The sequence below is a fragment of the Canis aureus genome, chromosome 29 (assembly GCF_053574225.1).
Source record: "Canis aureus isolate CA01 chromosome 29, VMU_Caureus_v.1.0, whole genome shotgun sequence".
Lineage (NCBI taxonomy): Eukaryota > Metazoa > Chordata > Mammalia > Carnivora > Canidae > Canis > Canis aureus.
The window spans coordinates 41,226,532-41,245,397 of record NC_135639.1 but is presented as its reverse complement, the minus strand read 5'-3'; the positions used below and the strand labels follow the sequence as shown (position 1 = coordinate 41,245,397).

Here is an 18,866-nt window from a genome sequence, read left to right as displayed (position 1 = left end):
AACTTACGGAGATAAAAAGTAAGCATAATGTAGCCCAATAAGATGGTAATAACATTGTGTGGAGACACACAGTGACTATACTTAGTGCGGTGAGCACTAAGCAATATATAGAATTGTTGAATCTCTATATTGCACACCTAAAACTAATATAACATTGTATGTTAAGTATACTTCAAATGAAAATAATAAAGAGAAATAAAATCGCATTGAATTTCAAAAATTAATAAATCTCTAACCAAACTTACCAAAAAATAAAAGAGACAAAGCACACTTTACCAAACCAAGAATAAAAGAGAGGGCATCAATTCAGATATTACAGACATTGCAAGGTTAATAAGGAAACATTATGAGCAATTCTAATTCCATAAACTAGACAACTTATATGAATGAGACAAAATGCCAAAGCTCATTAAAGGAAAGAGATTGATAGTCCTTTATCAATTAAAAACATTGAATATTGCAATAGGCTGAATTGTATCCCCGCCAGAGTTTTATGTTAAAGTCTTACATATTTGGATATAGGATCTTTAAAGAGATAACTAAATTAATGAAAATTCTAATCCATTATATAAAAAAAGAGAATAGGACCCAGATACTACACAGGGAAAGATGGCCATCTGCAAGACAAGAAGAGAGGTCTCAGAAGAAATAAAAACTGCCAACACCTTGATCTCGGACTCTAGCCTCCAGAATTGTGAGAAAATAAACTTCTGTTTTATAAGCCAATCAGTCGCTAGTTTGACTAGCCAATCAGTCACTTTTTTAATGAAAGCCCTAGAAAATGAATACAAATATGTATTTTAAAACTTTACAAACACAGTTCAAGGACTAAATGGTTTCACTGAATTCTATGAAACATTTAAGAGAGCAGTAAGAGCAATTTTGTACAAACTCTTCCGGAATATAAAATAGGAGGGATCACTTCCAGACTACTTTTATGAGAGCAACTTTACCCTGATACTCAAACCAGAAAAAGACATCACAAAAAATAAAATCACAAATCAGTATCTATCATGAATATAAATGCAAAAATCCTCAACAAAATACTAGCAAATCAAATTAAGCAACATATAAAAAAGATAATACACAAAGTTAGGCTTATCCCAGGAATACAAAGTAGGTTCAACATTTGAAAATCAATCATATCAACAAAGAAGAAAAACTATGTGATCATCTCAGTAGATACAGAAAAAGCATTTTAAATATTCAACATGCATTCATAATGAAATTCTTGGGAAACTAAAATTAGAAAGAATTTCCCTAATATGATAAAAGACATCCACAAAAATCCTACAACTAACATTATACTAAATGATGAAAAACAGAATGTACTCCCCTAAAATGGAGTACACTCTTTTTTCTTATTCAGCATTGTACCAAAGGTCGCAGCTAGTGTAGTAAGTTAAGGTGGGGTGGGGGGTGGTGGTGGTGGAGAAAGTAGACACATTAGAAATGTTGAAAAATAAAACCAAGTCTATTCACAGATAACATGAGTGTCTACATAGGCAAATTCCAAAAAAAAAAAAAAAAGAATATACAAAAACATTTCTAAAATTAAGAGAGAATTTAATAAGGTAAAAGGATATAAGGACAAATCAATCATATTTCGTTTTTGTATATTTTTATTGGAGTTCAATTTGCCAACATATAGCATAACACCCAGGGCTCATCCTGTCAAGTGCCTCCTCAGTGCCCATCACCCAGTCACCCTGTCCCCCACCCACCTCCCCTTCCACTACCCCTTGCTCATTTCCCAGAGTTAGGAGTCTCTCATGTTCTGTCACCCTCATTGATATTTCCCTCTCATTTTCTCTCCTTTCCCTTTTAAACCCTTTCACTATTTTTTTATATTCCCCGAACGAATGAAACCATATAATGTTTGTCCTTCTCTGACTGACTTACTTCACTCAGCAGAATATCCTCCAGTTCTATCCACATTGAAGCAAATGGTGGGTATTAGTCATTTCTAATGGATGAGTAATATTGCATTGTATATACAGACCACAACCACATCTTCTTTATCCATTCATCTTTCGATGGACACCAAGGCTCCTTCCACAGTTTGGCTACTGTGGACACTGCTGCTATAAACATTGGGGTGCAGGTGTTTCGGCGTTTCACTGCATCTGTATCTTTGGGGTAAATCCCCAGCAGTGCAGTTGCTGGGTCATAGGGCAGATCTATTTTTAACTCTTTGAGGAACCTCCACACAGTTTTCCAGAGTGGATGTACCCGTTCACATTCCCAAAAACAGTGCAAGAGGGTTCTCCTTTCTTCACATCTTCTCCAACAATCATATTTCTACATACCAGCATGAACAATGGAAGTTAAAATATTTTTAAATTCCATTTATAATAGCACCAAAACGTAGAAGATACTTAGATAAAAATCTAACAAAACATGTACAAGATCTGTATGTTTAAAACTATGAAACCCTAATTACTGATGAAATAAATCAAAGCAGACCTAAACAGAGTGAGGGAGAAATGCTTCCATCAGGGAACACAATGATCCCATTGAGTTAGAACTTGAGAATGCCACCAGGGCATACTAGGTTCCTCATGCTTACTTGAACTGACAGGCAAAGAGGAGTTACCATAATGCTTGGTACAATTAACTCTAATTTTCAAGGGGAAATTGAGTTTCTATTAAATAGTATGGACAATAAGGAGTATGTCTAGAATGCAGGTGATCTTTTAGAGTGACTTTACAGTAATGAAAGTCAATAGGAAACTTTAACAATTAAATTTAGAATGACTGCTACTAGGTTAGCCCAGACAGGGAAGCACCCACTGAGGTGCTTGCTGAGGTCAAAGAGAATATGGAATGGGTAGAAGAAGACAGTTCTACCAGATACAACTTTGTGACCAGTTGCACAAATGTGGATGTAATAGTTTTGAGTAAATATTCCTTTTTCAATATAAATATGATTATATCTATATCATTATATAAATATATTTATATCATATATATTTAAATTTATAAATCAGCCAAATACTTTTGTTTTTATTTAAGGATATTAAAGGGGAGTGTTAATCAGCTGAAGAAGAAAGACATCACTCAAAGACCCAAAAGATTTTTATATCCTCTTTTGAGGACAAGGTGAGACTGTGTTTTCAGTTGCCCACAGGTTAACTGTATGATCATAGATGGAACCAAAATGTTTGTATTTGGAGATTAGGTATGGCTTAAAAAGATGTGTATGGGTGGCCAAGTTAACAAAAGATTGACTGAGGTCACTTTGCCATGTCAACATGGCAAGGCTAAACTACTACTTCTCTGAGAATTCTCTTTCCCAAATATTTCCAGTTAAGATGGCTGACAAGAGAGATTCTCATGTGAGATTTTGGAAGGTCAATGTGAAGCAACTGCCTTTTTATAGTTTACATAGCTGATCTCCTGACACACCTTATTCTTTACATAGAGAGGAAACTTAATATCATTGTCAATCTTTCCCAAATGAATATGTCAGGCCACTCTAATATGAATTTCAAAAGGGTTAACATGGGTATACATGTACCCCAATGTTTATAGCAGCGTTATCAGCAACAGCCAAATTATAGAAAGAGCCCAAATGTACATTGACTGATGAATGGATATAGAAGATGTGATATATATATATATATATATATATATATATATATATATATATATATATATCACAAAAAAACAAAGAAAAAGGTTTATGTGGGAATGAACAAAGTAATTGAAAATACCATATGTAGCAATAACCCAAATAGCCCGTAAAGTTTTTTGATTCAAGTACAATTGACCTATAATCTCCTATTAGTTTCAGGTGTACAGTGATTTGATGTCTTTATACATTATGAGATAATCCCCACAACATGTCTAGTTACCGTCTGTCACCAAAGTTACAATATTATTGTACAATATTATTGCCTATCTTCCCTATGCTTTACATTACATGACTTGTTTATTTTATTACTGAAAGTATGTACCTCTTAATCCCCTTTACATTTAGTTTTTTTAAGTTAAGGGAAATATTTGCATTTCTAGATATCACTTAGAACTACTATAATCAAAACAGCATAATATGCCCACAGGAACAAACAAGACAATCAGTGGAAAAGTCTGGATAACAGAAAAAGATCCAAACATTTTTGGGAACTTAATATGTGATACATGTATATGTAAATTTAAATGGGAAAAGTGGCTTAGTGAATGGTACTAGTATAGCTGTCTAGTACATTTTCTACAGGTCTACCATACTTAGCAATTAGCAGCAGATAGATTAGTGATCTATATAAAAACGAATGAATGAATGAATGAATGAATGAATGAATCCATGGAAATTCTGGGGGAAATTTAAAAGCATACTTGTACATACTTCCAGTAAAGTACTTTCTAAACATTTTAGGAACTCAGAATAGTTATGAAGGTGTCCCTTCTTAGGTATGGAGCAAGGGAAGAATTCTTATTTGTCTGACAGACAAGATGTCAGCATTTCTAAAATATAAAGAGTTCCTACAAAATAGTAAGAAAAAAATGGCAGAGGATACAAATATGCAAATGAAAAAAGCTAATAAGCATACAATAAGGTACTCATTCTCATTAGCCATGAGAATAATGTGAATTATAGTAACAAGGGACCGCTATTTTTCATTCATCAGATTGGCAAAAGTTAGGAAAACAGCTATCTAGTGATTATAAAAATATGGAAATTGGACCCTTCAAAACAGCTAGAGCAAGAATAAATTGCTCGAACTTTGGAAAGGAGTCTGATATTATCTATTAAAATAAAAATTAATATATACTTTGACCTACTAAGGAAATCTAACAAAAAAAAAAACAGTAGTACATAGGAAATATGTACACGTTGTAGGTTAGTAGTGGGAAAAAAGTCAACAGGAGAATGGGTTATAGTATTTCCATAAGATGGAATATTAGGCAGCTATTAATATATGATAAACTATACACACAATATGGTTTAGGTCTAAAAAATAAAGTTACAGAGTAACTTACAGCACTTTTTTTAATCTAAACTTTAAACAGAAAATCTATGTTTTTATGTCCTTTTGTGTTCATAGAGAAATTGTTACCACTGGTCACATCTGAGTAACAATTTCAGATGATGGGAAGAAATTAACTTTTTCTCTATCTCTTTGTTTTGATTTTTATTAATATACACATAAGTTGTTTGAAATTAAAATTTCTTGAACTTTATACTTTTAAAATATTTTATTAAGTATTTAGTAGATATAAAACAATAGTTAAGGAGTGCCTGGGTGGCTAAGTCGGTTAATATCCAACTCTTGCTTTTGGCTCAAGTCCTGGGGTAGAGACCCTGTGTGGGGCTCTGTGCCCTCAATGTGGAGTTGGCTAGAGATTCTCTTTTTCTTCTCCCTCTGCCTCTCCCTGCCCTCCCCCCACATACTCTCCCTCTCTAAATAAATAAAATCTTAAAAAAAAAACAAACACAAAACCAAACAATAAATAAAATACCGTTAAGGTATTTATACCTTTAAGGTATAAAAATAGTAACAGTATACTATCCAATGAAAAGGAGAACATTATCGTCACCTCTGATGTCCCCATGTGTCCTTCCCCTGCTCCCTCAAGAGTGACTATTGTTCTGGATTGAGCTATCCCTCCTTCAACTTCATTTGTTTTGTCTACCACATAAGCTCTTTTGCATATTCTGCAGATTTATATAGATGGAATCATATTTTCTTTTAAATCTTGACTTTTATCCTTACACTATATTTAAATGAGTGTTCATTTTCAGTTTACACAAATATACTACACCAATTCATCTATTCTAGTGTTGAAGGATATCTGAGTTATTTCAGTTTAAGGCTATTACAAATAAGGACAGTAAGAATATACTTGTATGTGTCTTCTGGTGCAAAAGGAGGTTTCTCCAAGCTAAGTAACTAAGGGCAACTGCTAGGGCATTGGGTATGTACATATTTAAATATGCTAAATTGTTTTCCGTTGTGCACCATACTCACCAATATTGATTACTGTCATACTTTTTAATTTTTAACAATTTAGTCAGTGTAAGTTGTTATTTCACTGTGGTTTGATTTTCACTTCCTTGATTAAAAATTAGGTTGAACACCTTTTTGTATTTCCTTTTCCGTGAAGTGCCTACTGATGTCTGTCTGGTCAGTTTGTGCTGCTACAACTTATAGACTGTGGGGCTTAAAAAACAAATATCTATTTCTCATAGTCTTGGAGGCTGGAAGTGTGAGACCAGGGTGCCAGCATGGTCCAGTTCTCCCTGAATGCCCTCTCCCAAGTTTGCAGATGGCTCCTTTCTTCCTGCATCCCCATACAATGGAAAGAGAGCTCTCGTTCCATTGTTCCCTTTTTTTTTTTTTTTTTTTTTTTTTAAATTTTTATTTATGATAGTCACAGAGAGAGAGAGAGAGAGGTGCAGAGACACAGGCAGAGGGAGAAGCAGGCTCCATGCACCGGGAGCCCGATGTGGGATTCGATCCTGGGTCTCCAGGATCGCGCCCTGGGCCAAAGGCAGGCGCTTAACCGCTGCGCCACCCAGGGATCCCCCATTGTTCCCTTATACAGGCACCAATCTAATCCCATTATGGGGCTTTGCCCTCATGACCTCATTTTTAACTCAATTAACTCCCCAAGGCCCCATCCTGAAATGCTATCACATTGGAGATTCAATATATTAATTTGGGGGTTGAGGGTAGAAAAGTAGTCCATAGTATTGCTCAGTTTTCTCCTGTTTTTACTTATTAATTTGTAGCTCTTTATGTTTTCTGGTATTAATTCTTTATTAGCACAGACCTCAGTAACAGGCCCCAGGAGGAACCTAACCCTGAAGTAAAAATGAAGAGGAGGGGACTGGGAAAAACAAAGAGGCTATGGTCTGCTTTCCTGGGGGAACTGGCCTTACTTCCAGAGCTGGGCTAAGCCATTCTCTTTTCTTACAGAAACCAATGCCATTTGGTATTGACATTAGTTGTCACTGGGAGACTGGAATAAAGTGAAACAAAATCATCTAATCATCATATCTGAACACAGATAGAACTCAAAGGAATAACCCTCCATATATACCAATGGCAAGTTTCTTGTTCTTCCTGCTGTTGCTGCAGCAGTTTGAATAAAGCTTCTTTATTTTTTTCACCTCAATCTATGAATATTCCCAAAGATTCAGTTCCACAGATGTTTACCATATTACTTTATATTATAATGATACTTATAAAAGAACTACCCTAAATGATAGACAAGAAGAGATGGACTATAAAGGTTATCGTGCACTCATATAATGGAATTTTAGCTTCTAAAAACTGTAGTGTCAATATGTATTTGTTAAAAAGACATGTTTACAAAGGAATATGTTCATTTTTATTTTAAAAATATATTTGTATTCAAAATTCCACTTCTGGGATCCTTGGGTGGCTCAGCGGTTGAGCGTCTGCCTTCGGCCCAAGACATGATCCTCGGGTCCCGGGATCGAGTCCCACATTGGGCTCCCTGTGAGGAGCCTGCTTCTCCCTCTGCCTGTGTCTCTGCCTCTCTCTCTCTGCGTCTCTCATGAATAAATAAATAAAATCTTTAAAAACTTCCACTTCTGCCTAAAATGTAGAAAGCTAGTGTGAGCATCACTAACAATATAAACATCTTGAAAAACACAAAATAAAAACAGGAGAGCTGTGATTGCAGAACAACCAAGTAGTCTGAAATCAAAGGAAAAGAAAGACTCCTCCAAGGAGAGACAGGTCACCAACACTGGCTCACTTATAGCGATCAATGGAAGAAAGAGATGCCATATACAATACAAGTGGAAAAGAAGAATTGAGATTAAAAAAACAATATATTGTTGAAGGCTGAATGTGGCCTAGTGTAAGAGCACAGAATTCCAGGAAGCCACAGACACTAGAGAGTTTGCAGCACCTGCACAGACTCAACAGGCCTCTAATAGTTGCTCATGAGAAAGAACTGGACACAGAGTAGGAAATGGAAGAAATCCTTTCCTTGGTGGCACAGGGTTAGAGAATAGTTTATACACTGCCACTGTGGATCTACCTCTCTGCATAGAACAAAAGTCTTCAACTGAAGGAGGAAGTACAGCAAATGCTGTTGTTCACAGGTGAAGAACCAATGCAGTTGAAAAAGGCTAAAGAAAAATCCTTTACTCCTGGAGGAAAGGCAGGAAACGGTCCTGAGCTCAAGATCTTACACCGGTACTATCACAGTCTCCCACCTGCTAAGCAAGGACCAGGAAACCTTCTCCCATAGTAAACTTGCCAAAAATACAAAGCAGAATTTGCACGCCATAAGGAGGGGAGCATCACTGATCAAGCCTTTGCCCCCACCCCCATGACAACCAGGAACCGAGAACCTGCTAAGGCTGAGATTGGACTATGACCACAAAGAACAACTCTGCCCTGCTATCCAAGCCAGCCAGCACCCGGCCACCACCAGAGCAGGAGCATGAGTATAGGGAAAGCCCTTCTGAAGCATTGGTATGCAGGGTAGGCTTAAAGCTGAGGACAGAACAGGAATGTGAAAAGAAACTCTCTAGCATTGCAGTTGCCTCCTCAAGTACAATTCAAATCTTGAGAAGTTTTAAATCAATAGTCCACTGTAGGTAATGACAACAACACAAAACCAAAATCCAGCTCATGTCCCAAATACACTAAATTAAGAACCTACACTAATGGCCTAGCAGAGGAATAGGCATGACTATTTCCAGGCATAAATTCTATTTAGCTCAATCTCTACTTTTCTAGCCCCAACATCAACACTATCAAAATTTACAAGACATACAAGAAGCAGCAGCAGCAATGACAAAAATCACTGTCCAAAAAACAAGGCAATCTCAAAACAACAACAACTTAGAAATGACTCATGTTAAAATCATGAGAGAAGAAGTTCTAAATAACTGTGATTAATATGTTTAAGCTCTTATGAAAAAGGTAGATAAAATGCATGAACAGATAGGGAACTTGAACAGAGAAGGAAACTAGAAGATAAAGTCAAATGGAAGTTTTCTCAATAAAAAGCTTTGTAAGAGGGGTGCCTGGGTGGCTCAGTCAGTAAAGCATCTGCCTTCAGCTCAGGTAATGATCCCAGGGTCCTTAGATGGAGCCTCACCAGCATAGGGCTCCCTGCTCAGCAGGGAGTCTACTTCTCCCTGTCCTTCTCCCCTCCTCCTGCTCATGCTGCTTGCACCCACCCACACACGTGCTCTCTCTCAAATAAGTAAATAAATTAAAACTTTGTAAGAGAGCTAAAGAATGTTTTCACATGGGCTCATCAGTAGACTAAGAGCAGAGGACAGAGTCAATAAACTTGCAGATGAGTTGGTAAAAATTACCTTAGACTGAAACACGAAGAGAAAAGAGTAGAAGGAAAAAAGAGAAAAAGCATATAGGCACAGCCCCTTTGGGAAACAGTTTGTGACTTGTGACTCAGAAATCCCACTCCTAGATATATTTACCTTAAAGAAATGGGAACATCGATTTACACAAAAACTGGTATGTGAATGTTTGTAGTGCTTTTGTCCATAATTGTCAAAATGTGGGAACACCCAAATGTCCCTCAACTGCCAAATAGATAAACAAACTAGTATAGTCATACAGTGGAATATACTCTTCAGAAAAAAAATTAAATACCAATAAAAGCAATGATGGAGACAAATACAAACAGGGTTACTCTAAGTGAAAGAAGTGGCACTCAAAAGGTAGGATATTTATGATTCTATTTATACCACACTTTGGAAAAGACAAAGCTCACAAGAATGAAAACAGATTACTGGTTGTCAGGTGCTGGTGGTGGGGTGAGGGGATGACTGACTACAAAAGAACAGAAGAGAAATATGAAGAGTGAAGGAAATGCCCAGTATCTTGATGGTGGTGGTAGACCTCTGTCTAATCTCACAGAACTGTATGCTAAAAGGATGAATTTTACATATGTAAATTAAACTTTAGTATTTAAAAAGTATTTTCTTATAGTTTTGTGTCAGATCTGTATTTTAATAATTACACAGTGTGAGATTGCCTGAATTAGATTTGACTTTTTCCAAATTTAAAAAAGTCAATGGAGATGATTCCAGCACTTGAACTAAGGTTGAAATGAGTGATCTCTATAATCCTCTCTAACTCCAAGGTTTTTTGAAGTATGGGATTCCTCAATCTCACACTTACAGATTTTACATATATATCAATTTATAAGTTCTATATTTATAATTTTTATAACTTATATACATATAAATATATGTTCATGTTTACATTTATGTTTCTGTTATATACAAATGTAAATACATATACACAATTTTGAATATTGAATATTGCGATTTATTTTTTAAACATATTTGTATTTTCTTTTTTCCTTACAGCATGATTGTGTGTAATCAAAAAAAAGTTACTATTTTACTTATAAAATATATGCTGTGGAACAAATTAAGAAGATGAGGTCATATGTAAGTCTATATAAATCTGTCATGCCTAGTATAAGAAAATATAAATAGCTCATTTTATTAAATTGACATGTTTGATATATTAAGATATTTAAATAAGAGAGAAATTTGCCTTTACAAAGGTGGAGTGTGGAGCATTTTCTTCATTCTCAAAAAAAATCCTAAGAAATCATGCATTCCCCACCTAAAAACGTTTCTCCTAGCTCTTTCCTGCATTTATATCAGAAAATTCTTTGTTCATACCTTTGAAATAAAGACTCTTCAAAAAAACTCTTCAAGAATGTGGTAATAAAAATAGGATCAAGTCATACCAGAAAGCTGAGGAGGGACAGTCTGCGATGGCCCTGCAAGCTCTTCATCCTCACTGCTCGACTTGTCTCTTAGAAAGGAGCCACTGGTGGCCCATATGCTCTCACTATCGCCAGAAAAGAAATTTATATATTTGTTCATGGTTTAAAAGAATATATACATTTATGAAAAAATCTCTGATCATCTATATGAATTACTCAGTTGACATTCATCTCCATTTTGGTTCAGCCATGTACTTCTGTTGTCAGCACATGGAACTGGCCCACTTCCACAAAGATCACTCCCAAGTCCCAACATCTGATCACAAACTCCACCTCTTCCCACATTTACCTGGCTTGCAAACTAGCCATCTTGGGCAAATCAATCCATCTATTCCCCTTCTTTCCTCCTTTACCTAGGCTGTGGGAGAAAAGACTTGCAGTCACTGGGGTTTCCAATATCAACAGAAAGCCACCTGGAAAACACTGGTATGTCTCTGTTGAGTTTCCTCTACTTTCTTTCACCACAGCTAATTCTGAACCACCGTCTTCATGTAAACCCTATCTTAATTCTCTGCCTTAGTAACAATATAGGCCCTTCTAGAAAAGCCAGAAAGCAAGAACACATCCAACTTACTGTCTTAAAATGTGTACTTACATACATCAACATTTCTAATTATTCCTTACTTTCTCCCTGATCAGAATTAATCCTTCTACATTCAATTCCATGCCTTCTGTCTCCTAAGACTTTTTTTCTAAAATTATCTTTTCTTATATATATAATCAATCTCCCCCACGTACAAATAAATTCTTCCATAACATGAGAATACTTGACTCTCCCTGATCTTAAAAATAGAAACCCTTTTCAACCTTTTGTACCTTAACATTTTTCAAATACTAGCCACACTCTCTTTCTGTTCCTTTCCAGCTCCTCATCACTCCATTTACTTGTTGCACTTTGATTTGCAACCCCACTTAACAGAAGTCTCTTAATGTGATTTCTGGTTCTAATCTCTGATGTCTAGATAAAACTCTCCCTAAATTCAAATTTAGTTTTACCCACCCACCAACTTAAGATAAACTCAAGCCCCTCACAGAAGTCTAAATACTGGCAATCTGGCCCCTTCCTATTTTTTCATCATCATCTCTACTAATCTCCAACATGCATCTTATGCTTTAACCTTAACAAAATAAATGCCTTTTTCTTTTGCTTCTGTGAGTCATTTCAACTTTCTTATTCTTTCTCCTTCTTATCTTTTTTTAGATTACTATAAATATCTCACTGTTCTCCATTTCTTGCCAGATATCATCCACTTTGCTACCAGCCATCCTCTTCCTAGAGGTAGACAGACAGACATATGCATGAATTCACAAAGAACAATTCCATCTGTACTTTCTTTTCATTGTAACAAACTGACTAACGTACATACTCCTTGGTTTCACGTATATCAAGTTCCTTTGCACTCTGGCCCATATTATATTATTGGCTCTACTTATTATCTTCTCAAGCTTCTTGGCATTCCAATTCACAGGTACCCTACAGCTCTTGACACTAACATCTCTCGCCATTAATAAGATATTTTCACAACTTACCTTTGTTCAAACTTCTTCCCCCAGCTAGAAATTTTTCCCCTCCTCTTCCTCCTGCTAGACTGCTACTTATTTAAGATCCTAAATTCAAATTAAATATCTTCTATTGAAAGAAGCTGGTGAGAAACTGCCCCCATGCATATTTCTCTGTCTTCTGTATTCACAATTCTTGTACTTTGGCTTTATAATACTACAATACTATATTGTATTTAAATTTATCTTTTACATATGTTTCCCTAATTAAACTATAATTAGGATTAAACTATAAACTAAACTATAAACTAATTAAATTAAACTATAAACTAATTAAACTATAAACTAAAGGGCAAGAACTGTGCAATATTTTGCTTTTGTATACACTGCTTACTATATACTTAGTCTAATAATTGATATATACTATTAACATATAACAGGATCTCAAAACATCTTTTTAATTATTTGCTCACTTAATGCACTTTGGGAAGTTGTATATACAAGTTCTATGCCATACACACTATTATGCAGTACTATTCCAATGACTGTAACTAATATTACTTATAGGGATCCCTGGGTGGCGCAGCGGTTTGGCGCCTGCCTTTGGCCCAGGGCGTGATCCTGGAGACCTGGGATCGAATCCCACATCAGGATCCCGGTGCATGGAGCCTGCTTCTCTCTCTGCCTATGTCCCTGCCTCTCTCTCTCTCTCTCTCTCTCTCTCTGTGTGTGACTATCATAAATCAATTAAAAAAATATTACTCGTAAATCTCTATGGAAATATGCTCATTAAAATGTTCTCTTATTTGATATGATTTTGCATGTAACACCTAAATTTGCCCTCTCCACTGCTCCTAACACATTTACAAAGACTCTGGAACTGTATAATTGTTGGAGATGACAGAGAAATTAAATTTTTTAGGAGTATCTTTTTCTTGTGTTGATATCATCTTTATAAAATCATAAATACATCCTATTTCTAGCCGAATTGGGTTGTACTTACTACAAAGAGTTATCTCTTGAAAAACTAATCAAACATTTGAGGGCCATTATTCAGTCTCCACTAAGAGGGCTACCTATGAGCATGAATAAACAGAAAGCTCACTAAATGAGGCTGTACCTTTCTGTAGCATCTTTGAAAAGATCTTCATAATTACTGGGTTGGAAGTTCTGAACAGAGAGTTTTACCTTCTCTGAGCTATCTGCATTTTCTAAATCCTAAGAAATAAGAAAGAAAACAAAATTATGGCTGTGATTTTAGGAATGTATAGTTTAAAAGAAATATGATTTATATAGCTTAAAAAGCTATATAAGCTTCTTAAGAGAAGACCAATAAAGTCTTCAGTAATATAATTAAAACCACAATCACAGTCAGTGTATTTTTCCTCTTAGAAAATCACTTGAAATGTATTACTCCCTATATTATATATTTTACAATCTGTCAAAACAGAGTATAAAGTACTATGCATACACAAGTGAGTTTTTACTGAATCATTCAAGTTATTTTCTAAAAGTTGATAAAAATATAAGCTTCATTCTCAATAAAGAAATCACTGTAGCCCAGGGAAAACTCATGAGTGCTTATCACATTCGATTTACTGTAAATACAAAGTTCTTAGCATTGTATTTATATTTTAGTGCTTATATAATCTAAACCAGTAATTCTGTCTCTACCATGAGATTCTGTATTGTCCTATAAACTTTAGTTCATTCTGTTGCATTCAGAATCCTTATAGAAAAAAAAGTTAGATGAAAATATCACATTAAATAAAGATTCAGTAATCAATATTTTAGCCTTCAATTCTGCTTCAGTTAATCCATTAATTTGACAAATTATTTTCTGAAGACCTGGTATATGCAGATACTCTCCTTAGTGCTATAGATAAAACCATGAACAAGAGAGGTGTGTGTTCTGCCCTTGTGGAACATATATATTCTCACAAGGAGAAAGAAAATACACGAGCAAACGTACAAATTACAGCTGGTGGTGTTAATGCAGTAGCAGAGTATGGTGACCCATAACTGCCATTTACCTAAAAGATGAAAGGAAGAGCAAAGAGAAAGGGAAGCATCCTGAGTAAAAGAAACAGCAGATCTGAAGTCCAGGCAGCCTTCCATGGTCTAGCCTCTGCTTAACTCACCACCCTCATTCATGCCTATTTCTCATGCAGCATCTCAAGCCATAGCCTATACCATGTCTTTTCATCTTTTCTGAGGTTATCTTTCAATGGCCCCAATTGTATAGAACTTCTTCATCTTCCCCTCTTGCTAATATGTTTATGTGTATATGTGTGTGTGTTTTACTTATTCCATGAAATTTCTTAGACCTGGAATACCTCTTGTGGGCATACGTACAGACATCATTTCAGAACATAGACCCAAACACAATCAGTTTTAGAAACAAGCATGTTAATGGAAAGATGTAAACAAATGCCTAGCACTCTTATCAAGCATATTAATTTTGCTGAACAAATCAAAATATAACTTACTAATATGGATAAGGATTGCTTGAGATATAAAGTTAACTTATATTTTAGCAGTTGTTTGGTAAATACATTAAATTCTAGAGGATTAGCTAATTGCTATTTTGAATAACATATAAAACATAAAAAGTCCTTCCTTGTGGTAAGCATAGCAAAAGGTACAGAGTTGTTGCATTACTATGCTGGACACCAGAAACTAATGTAACATTGTGCATCAACTACACTCAAATAAAAATAAGTAGAAAAAGAAAAATTAAAAAAAATAATTAAAAAGCCTTCCCTATGTAAGTAAGAAAAATAAAAACCCTCAAATATTTTTACGAAATTTCTTAACATTTGCTTTTAATATTTTGAGATTAAATTCACCTAGAATCAATTTCAGTGTAAAGTGTACCTTTCTCACTCTGCTCAACCACCAACAGTGATCTTGCACTCAACTGGACATTCACAAGATCCAATAGGCCACACCTGGTACCAGATGAGCTTTGCAAAAAGATATAGGTGAAGAGCCACATGTCAACAGAACAGCCTTAGGCTTGTCCTCATCAGAAGTCCTAACAGCATTCTAGTGTAAGCTCAGGTGGGTGGGTACCTAAGTCTCCCGGCTTAGAAATATCAAGCTACACAGGAACCAGTATCTCTTACAATAATTCATGAATGCACATTCACCCCCATTTGTACTCTTCATAAGACATTATCATCCTAGTCATAATCTTTCCAGTCCAGGGGTCATTTTTACCATAACCAATGCCACCTGGTAACACAGCTGGTAGTCTATCTTTATCAAGTTTTCAGAGAAACGGGATGCTGAAAGGCTAACAGAACATCATTTCTTCAGTGTGAATAACAAAAAGTTCTGCTCATATTTATTCACAGGTAGTATTTAACTTTTCCTATTGGAATAAGGAATTGTACCACACCACTAATTGAGCAGACCACTATAGAAATCTACAATGTCACCTGTCACATAAAAAGTTCCCATTTGTATATGGGTCTTTTTCTGGAACTTCTATGCAGTTTCATTGGTCTTATTTGCTACTTCCTCTACTACTACCATATTTCTTTAATTTCTGTAGCATTATAATAAGCCTTGACAACCTGCAGTGCCAGTGCCACATATATACTTTTGCTTCCTTTCCTAATACTGTCTTGCCTATTCTTGACCTCCTGTTTTCCCAAAAGTATTTTAATCAGCTGATCAAATCGCACATACACACACACAAAAAAAAACTTTGAAATTTTTATTGAAAATAAGTTAAACTCATTTTGTAGTTTAAAATAACTGAGGTGTCTGGGTGGCTCATTTGGTTGGGCCTCTGACTCTTGATTTTGACTCAAGTCATGATCTCAGAGTCATGAGATTGAGCCCCAGGTCAGGCTCCACATTCAGCAGGGAGTCGGCAGGAGATTCTCTTTCTCCCTCTCCCTCTGCCCCTCTTCCTGCTCTCTCTCTCTCTAAACTAAAAAAATCTTCAAAAATATAAATAAATTAGAGATAACTGCTTTCTTCATTAGGTCTTATTATACAATAATAAAATATAGCTATATACCAAAATATTTTAAATATTCTCAAGAAAAGTAATTCATACCTTTTCTTAGATTGGCTCCTACATACTTTATAGTCAGTACCACTGTAAATGTAATGGTATAATCTATCACGGTAGATAATTTGATATTTGGTATACATGTGCTAACAACCAATAATGAGCAAACCACAATATATTGCAATTCTATATTTATTCTATTATAAATATTTTAAATTTCCACTACGATTTCTTCTTTGACCCATGAGTTTTAAGTATGTCCTTGATTTTCAAATGTGTGTTTTCTCTATTTGTGGTTGACTTCTAACTGCATTTCTTTATGTCTGAGGCCACAGTCAATACTATGAAGATTATTTGAAATTAAGATATATTTTGATTTGGTTCATGATAAATATTTTTAAAGATTTATTTTTATTTACTTATGATAGACATAGAGAGAGAGAGAGGCAGAGACACAGGCAGAGGGAGAAGCAGGCTCCATGCCGGGAGCCTGATGCGGGACTCAATCCTGGGACTCCAGGATCATGCCCTGGGCCAAAGGCAGGTGCGAAACTGCTGAGCCACCCAGGGATCCCCGGTTCATGGTAAATTTTTATAAATGGTCCATGTATGCTTGAAAAGAACATATGTTCTCTAACTTTTGGGTTTTTAAAATATTTTATTTATTTATTTATTTACAAGAAACACACACAGAGAGAGGCAGAGACACAGGCAAAGAGAGAAGCAGGTCCCATTCAGGGAGCCCGACAGGGACTCAATCCCGGGTCTCCAAGATAAGGCTCTGGGTGGAAGGCAGGCGCCAAACCGCTAAGCCACCCAGGGATCTCCCGTATTCTCTAACTTTTGGATGAAATTTCTATAGATAATTTCATTCTATCTTCCTAACTTTTTTATAATTTCTATACTCTTAAATATTGTCTATTCTTTTAATAAAAGAGATGTTTTTAAATGGTCCATATCATAGTGAATTTAACAATTCCTCCTTATAATTCTGTTCAATACTGATTTATATATTCTGGTGCTTATAAATTTAGAATTTTATATCTTCCTTGTGAACTAAACCTTTTAGTATTACATAGTGACCTCTCAAGCCTAATACTTTCTGCTTTTAAGTCTATTTGTCTGATATTACTATACCTTCATTGGTTCTCTTTTGTTAGTGTTGCTCTGTGTATTTTAATTTTTTTACTTTAAACATCAAGGGAAAATGTTCCCCAAAGATTTCTTCTCATTAAACTACACAAATGACCAACAAATTAAATGAGTTCTACAGAGCTGGCCAACTCCTGAAACTAGGTTATCAACACTAGTTGGTAAAACAACTTCCTAACATTAATTTCAGGAAAATTAAAAAGTAATGTGAGGATTGGAATTAAGGTGATGCTGGCCTCATACAACAAGTTTGGAAGTATTCCATCTCTTTCTATCTTTCAGAACAGCTTTAGTAGAATAGGTACGGTTTCTTCTTTAAACTTTTGATAGAATTCCCCAGGGAAGCCATCTGGCCCTGGACTTTATTCCAAAACCAGACAAAGACCCCACCAAAAAGGAGAATTATAGACCAATTTTTGCATGGATGCAAAAATTCTCAACAAGATACTAGCCAATAGGATACAACAATACATTAAGAAGATTATTCACCATGACCAAGTAGGATTTATCCCCTGGATGCAAGGATGGTTCAACACTCGTAAAACAATCAAAGTGATTCATCATATCAGCAAGAGAAGAAACAAGGACCATATGATCCTCTCAATAGATGCAGAGAAAGCATTTGATAAAATACAGCATCCATTCCTGATCAAAACTCTTCAGAGTGTAGGGATAGAGGGAACATTCCTCAACATTTTAAAAGCCCTCTACGAAAACCCACAGCAAACATCATTCTCAATGGGGAAACACTGGGAGCCTTTCCCCTAAGATCAGGAACAAGACAGGAATGTCCACTCTCACCACTGCTATTCAACATAGTATTGGAAGTCCTAGCCTCAGCAATCAGACAACAAAAAGACATTAAAGGCATTCAAATTGGCAAAGAAGAAGTCAAACTCTCCCTCTTTGCAGATGACATACTGTACATTGAAAACCCAAAAGACTTCACCCCAAGATTTCTAGAACTCATACAGCAATTTGGCAGTGTGGCAGGATACAAAATCAATGCCCAGAAGTCAGTGGCATTTCTATACACTTAACAATGAGACTGAAGAAAGAGAAATTAAGGAGTCAATCCCATTTACAATTGCACCCAAAAGCATAAGATACCTAGGAATAAACCTAACCAAAGAGGTAAAGGATCTATACCCTAAAGACTACAGAACACTTCTGAAAGAAATTGGGGAAGACACAAGGAGATGGAAAAATATTCCATGCTTATGGATTGGAAGAATTAATATTGTGAAAATGTCAATGTTACCCAGGGCAATTTACACATTTAATGCAATCCCTATCAAAATACCATGGACTTTCTTCAGACAGTTGGAACAAATCATCTCAAGATTTGTGTGGAATCAGAAAAGACCCCGAATAGCCAGGGGAACATGAAAAAGAAAACCATATCTGGGGGCATCACAATGCC

The 18,866-nt window shown here is 35.6% G+C and overlaps 1 protein-coding gene across 26 annotated transcripts in view; it reads right to left on the bottom strand.

The window, feature by feature from the left end:
* Positions 1-18,866, bottom strand: part of PTPN20 (protein tyrosine phosphatase non-receptor type 20) — a 111,578-nt gene that overhangs the window by 45,540 nt on the left and 47,172 nt on the right. For 11 of the 26 annotated variants that reach the window (XR_013368316.1, XR_013368317.1, XR_013368314.1 and 8 more), the window contains 2 exons: positions 13,385-13,482; positions 10,726-10,829 (listed from right to left, as the gene is read on the bottom strand). The exons of 2 other annotated variants lie outside the window; for them this stretch is intronic. Coding sequence is in view for 20 of the 24 variants with exons in the window: in XM_077878659.1 (XP_077734785.1) it covers positions 10,726-10,829; positions 13,385-13,482 (202 nt within the window). In the remaining 4 variants the exon portion in view is untranslated. Of the gene's footprint in view, positions 1-10,725; positions 10,830-11,053; positions 11,123-13,384; positions 13,483-18,866 lie in introns of those variants that run through there. 13 more of the 26 variants (XM_077878654.1, XM_077878651.1, XM_077878661.1 and 10 more) reach the window with 4 other exon arrangements.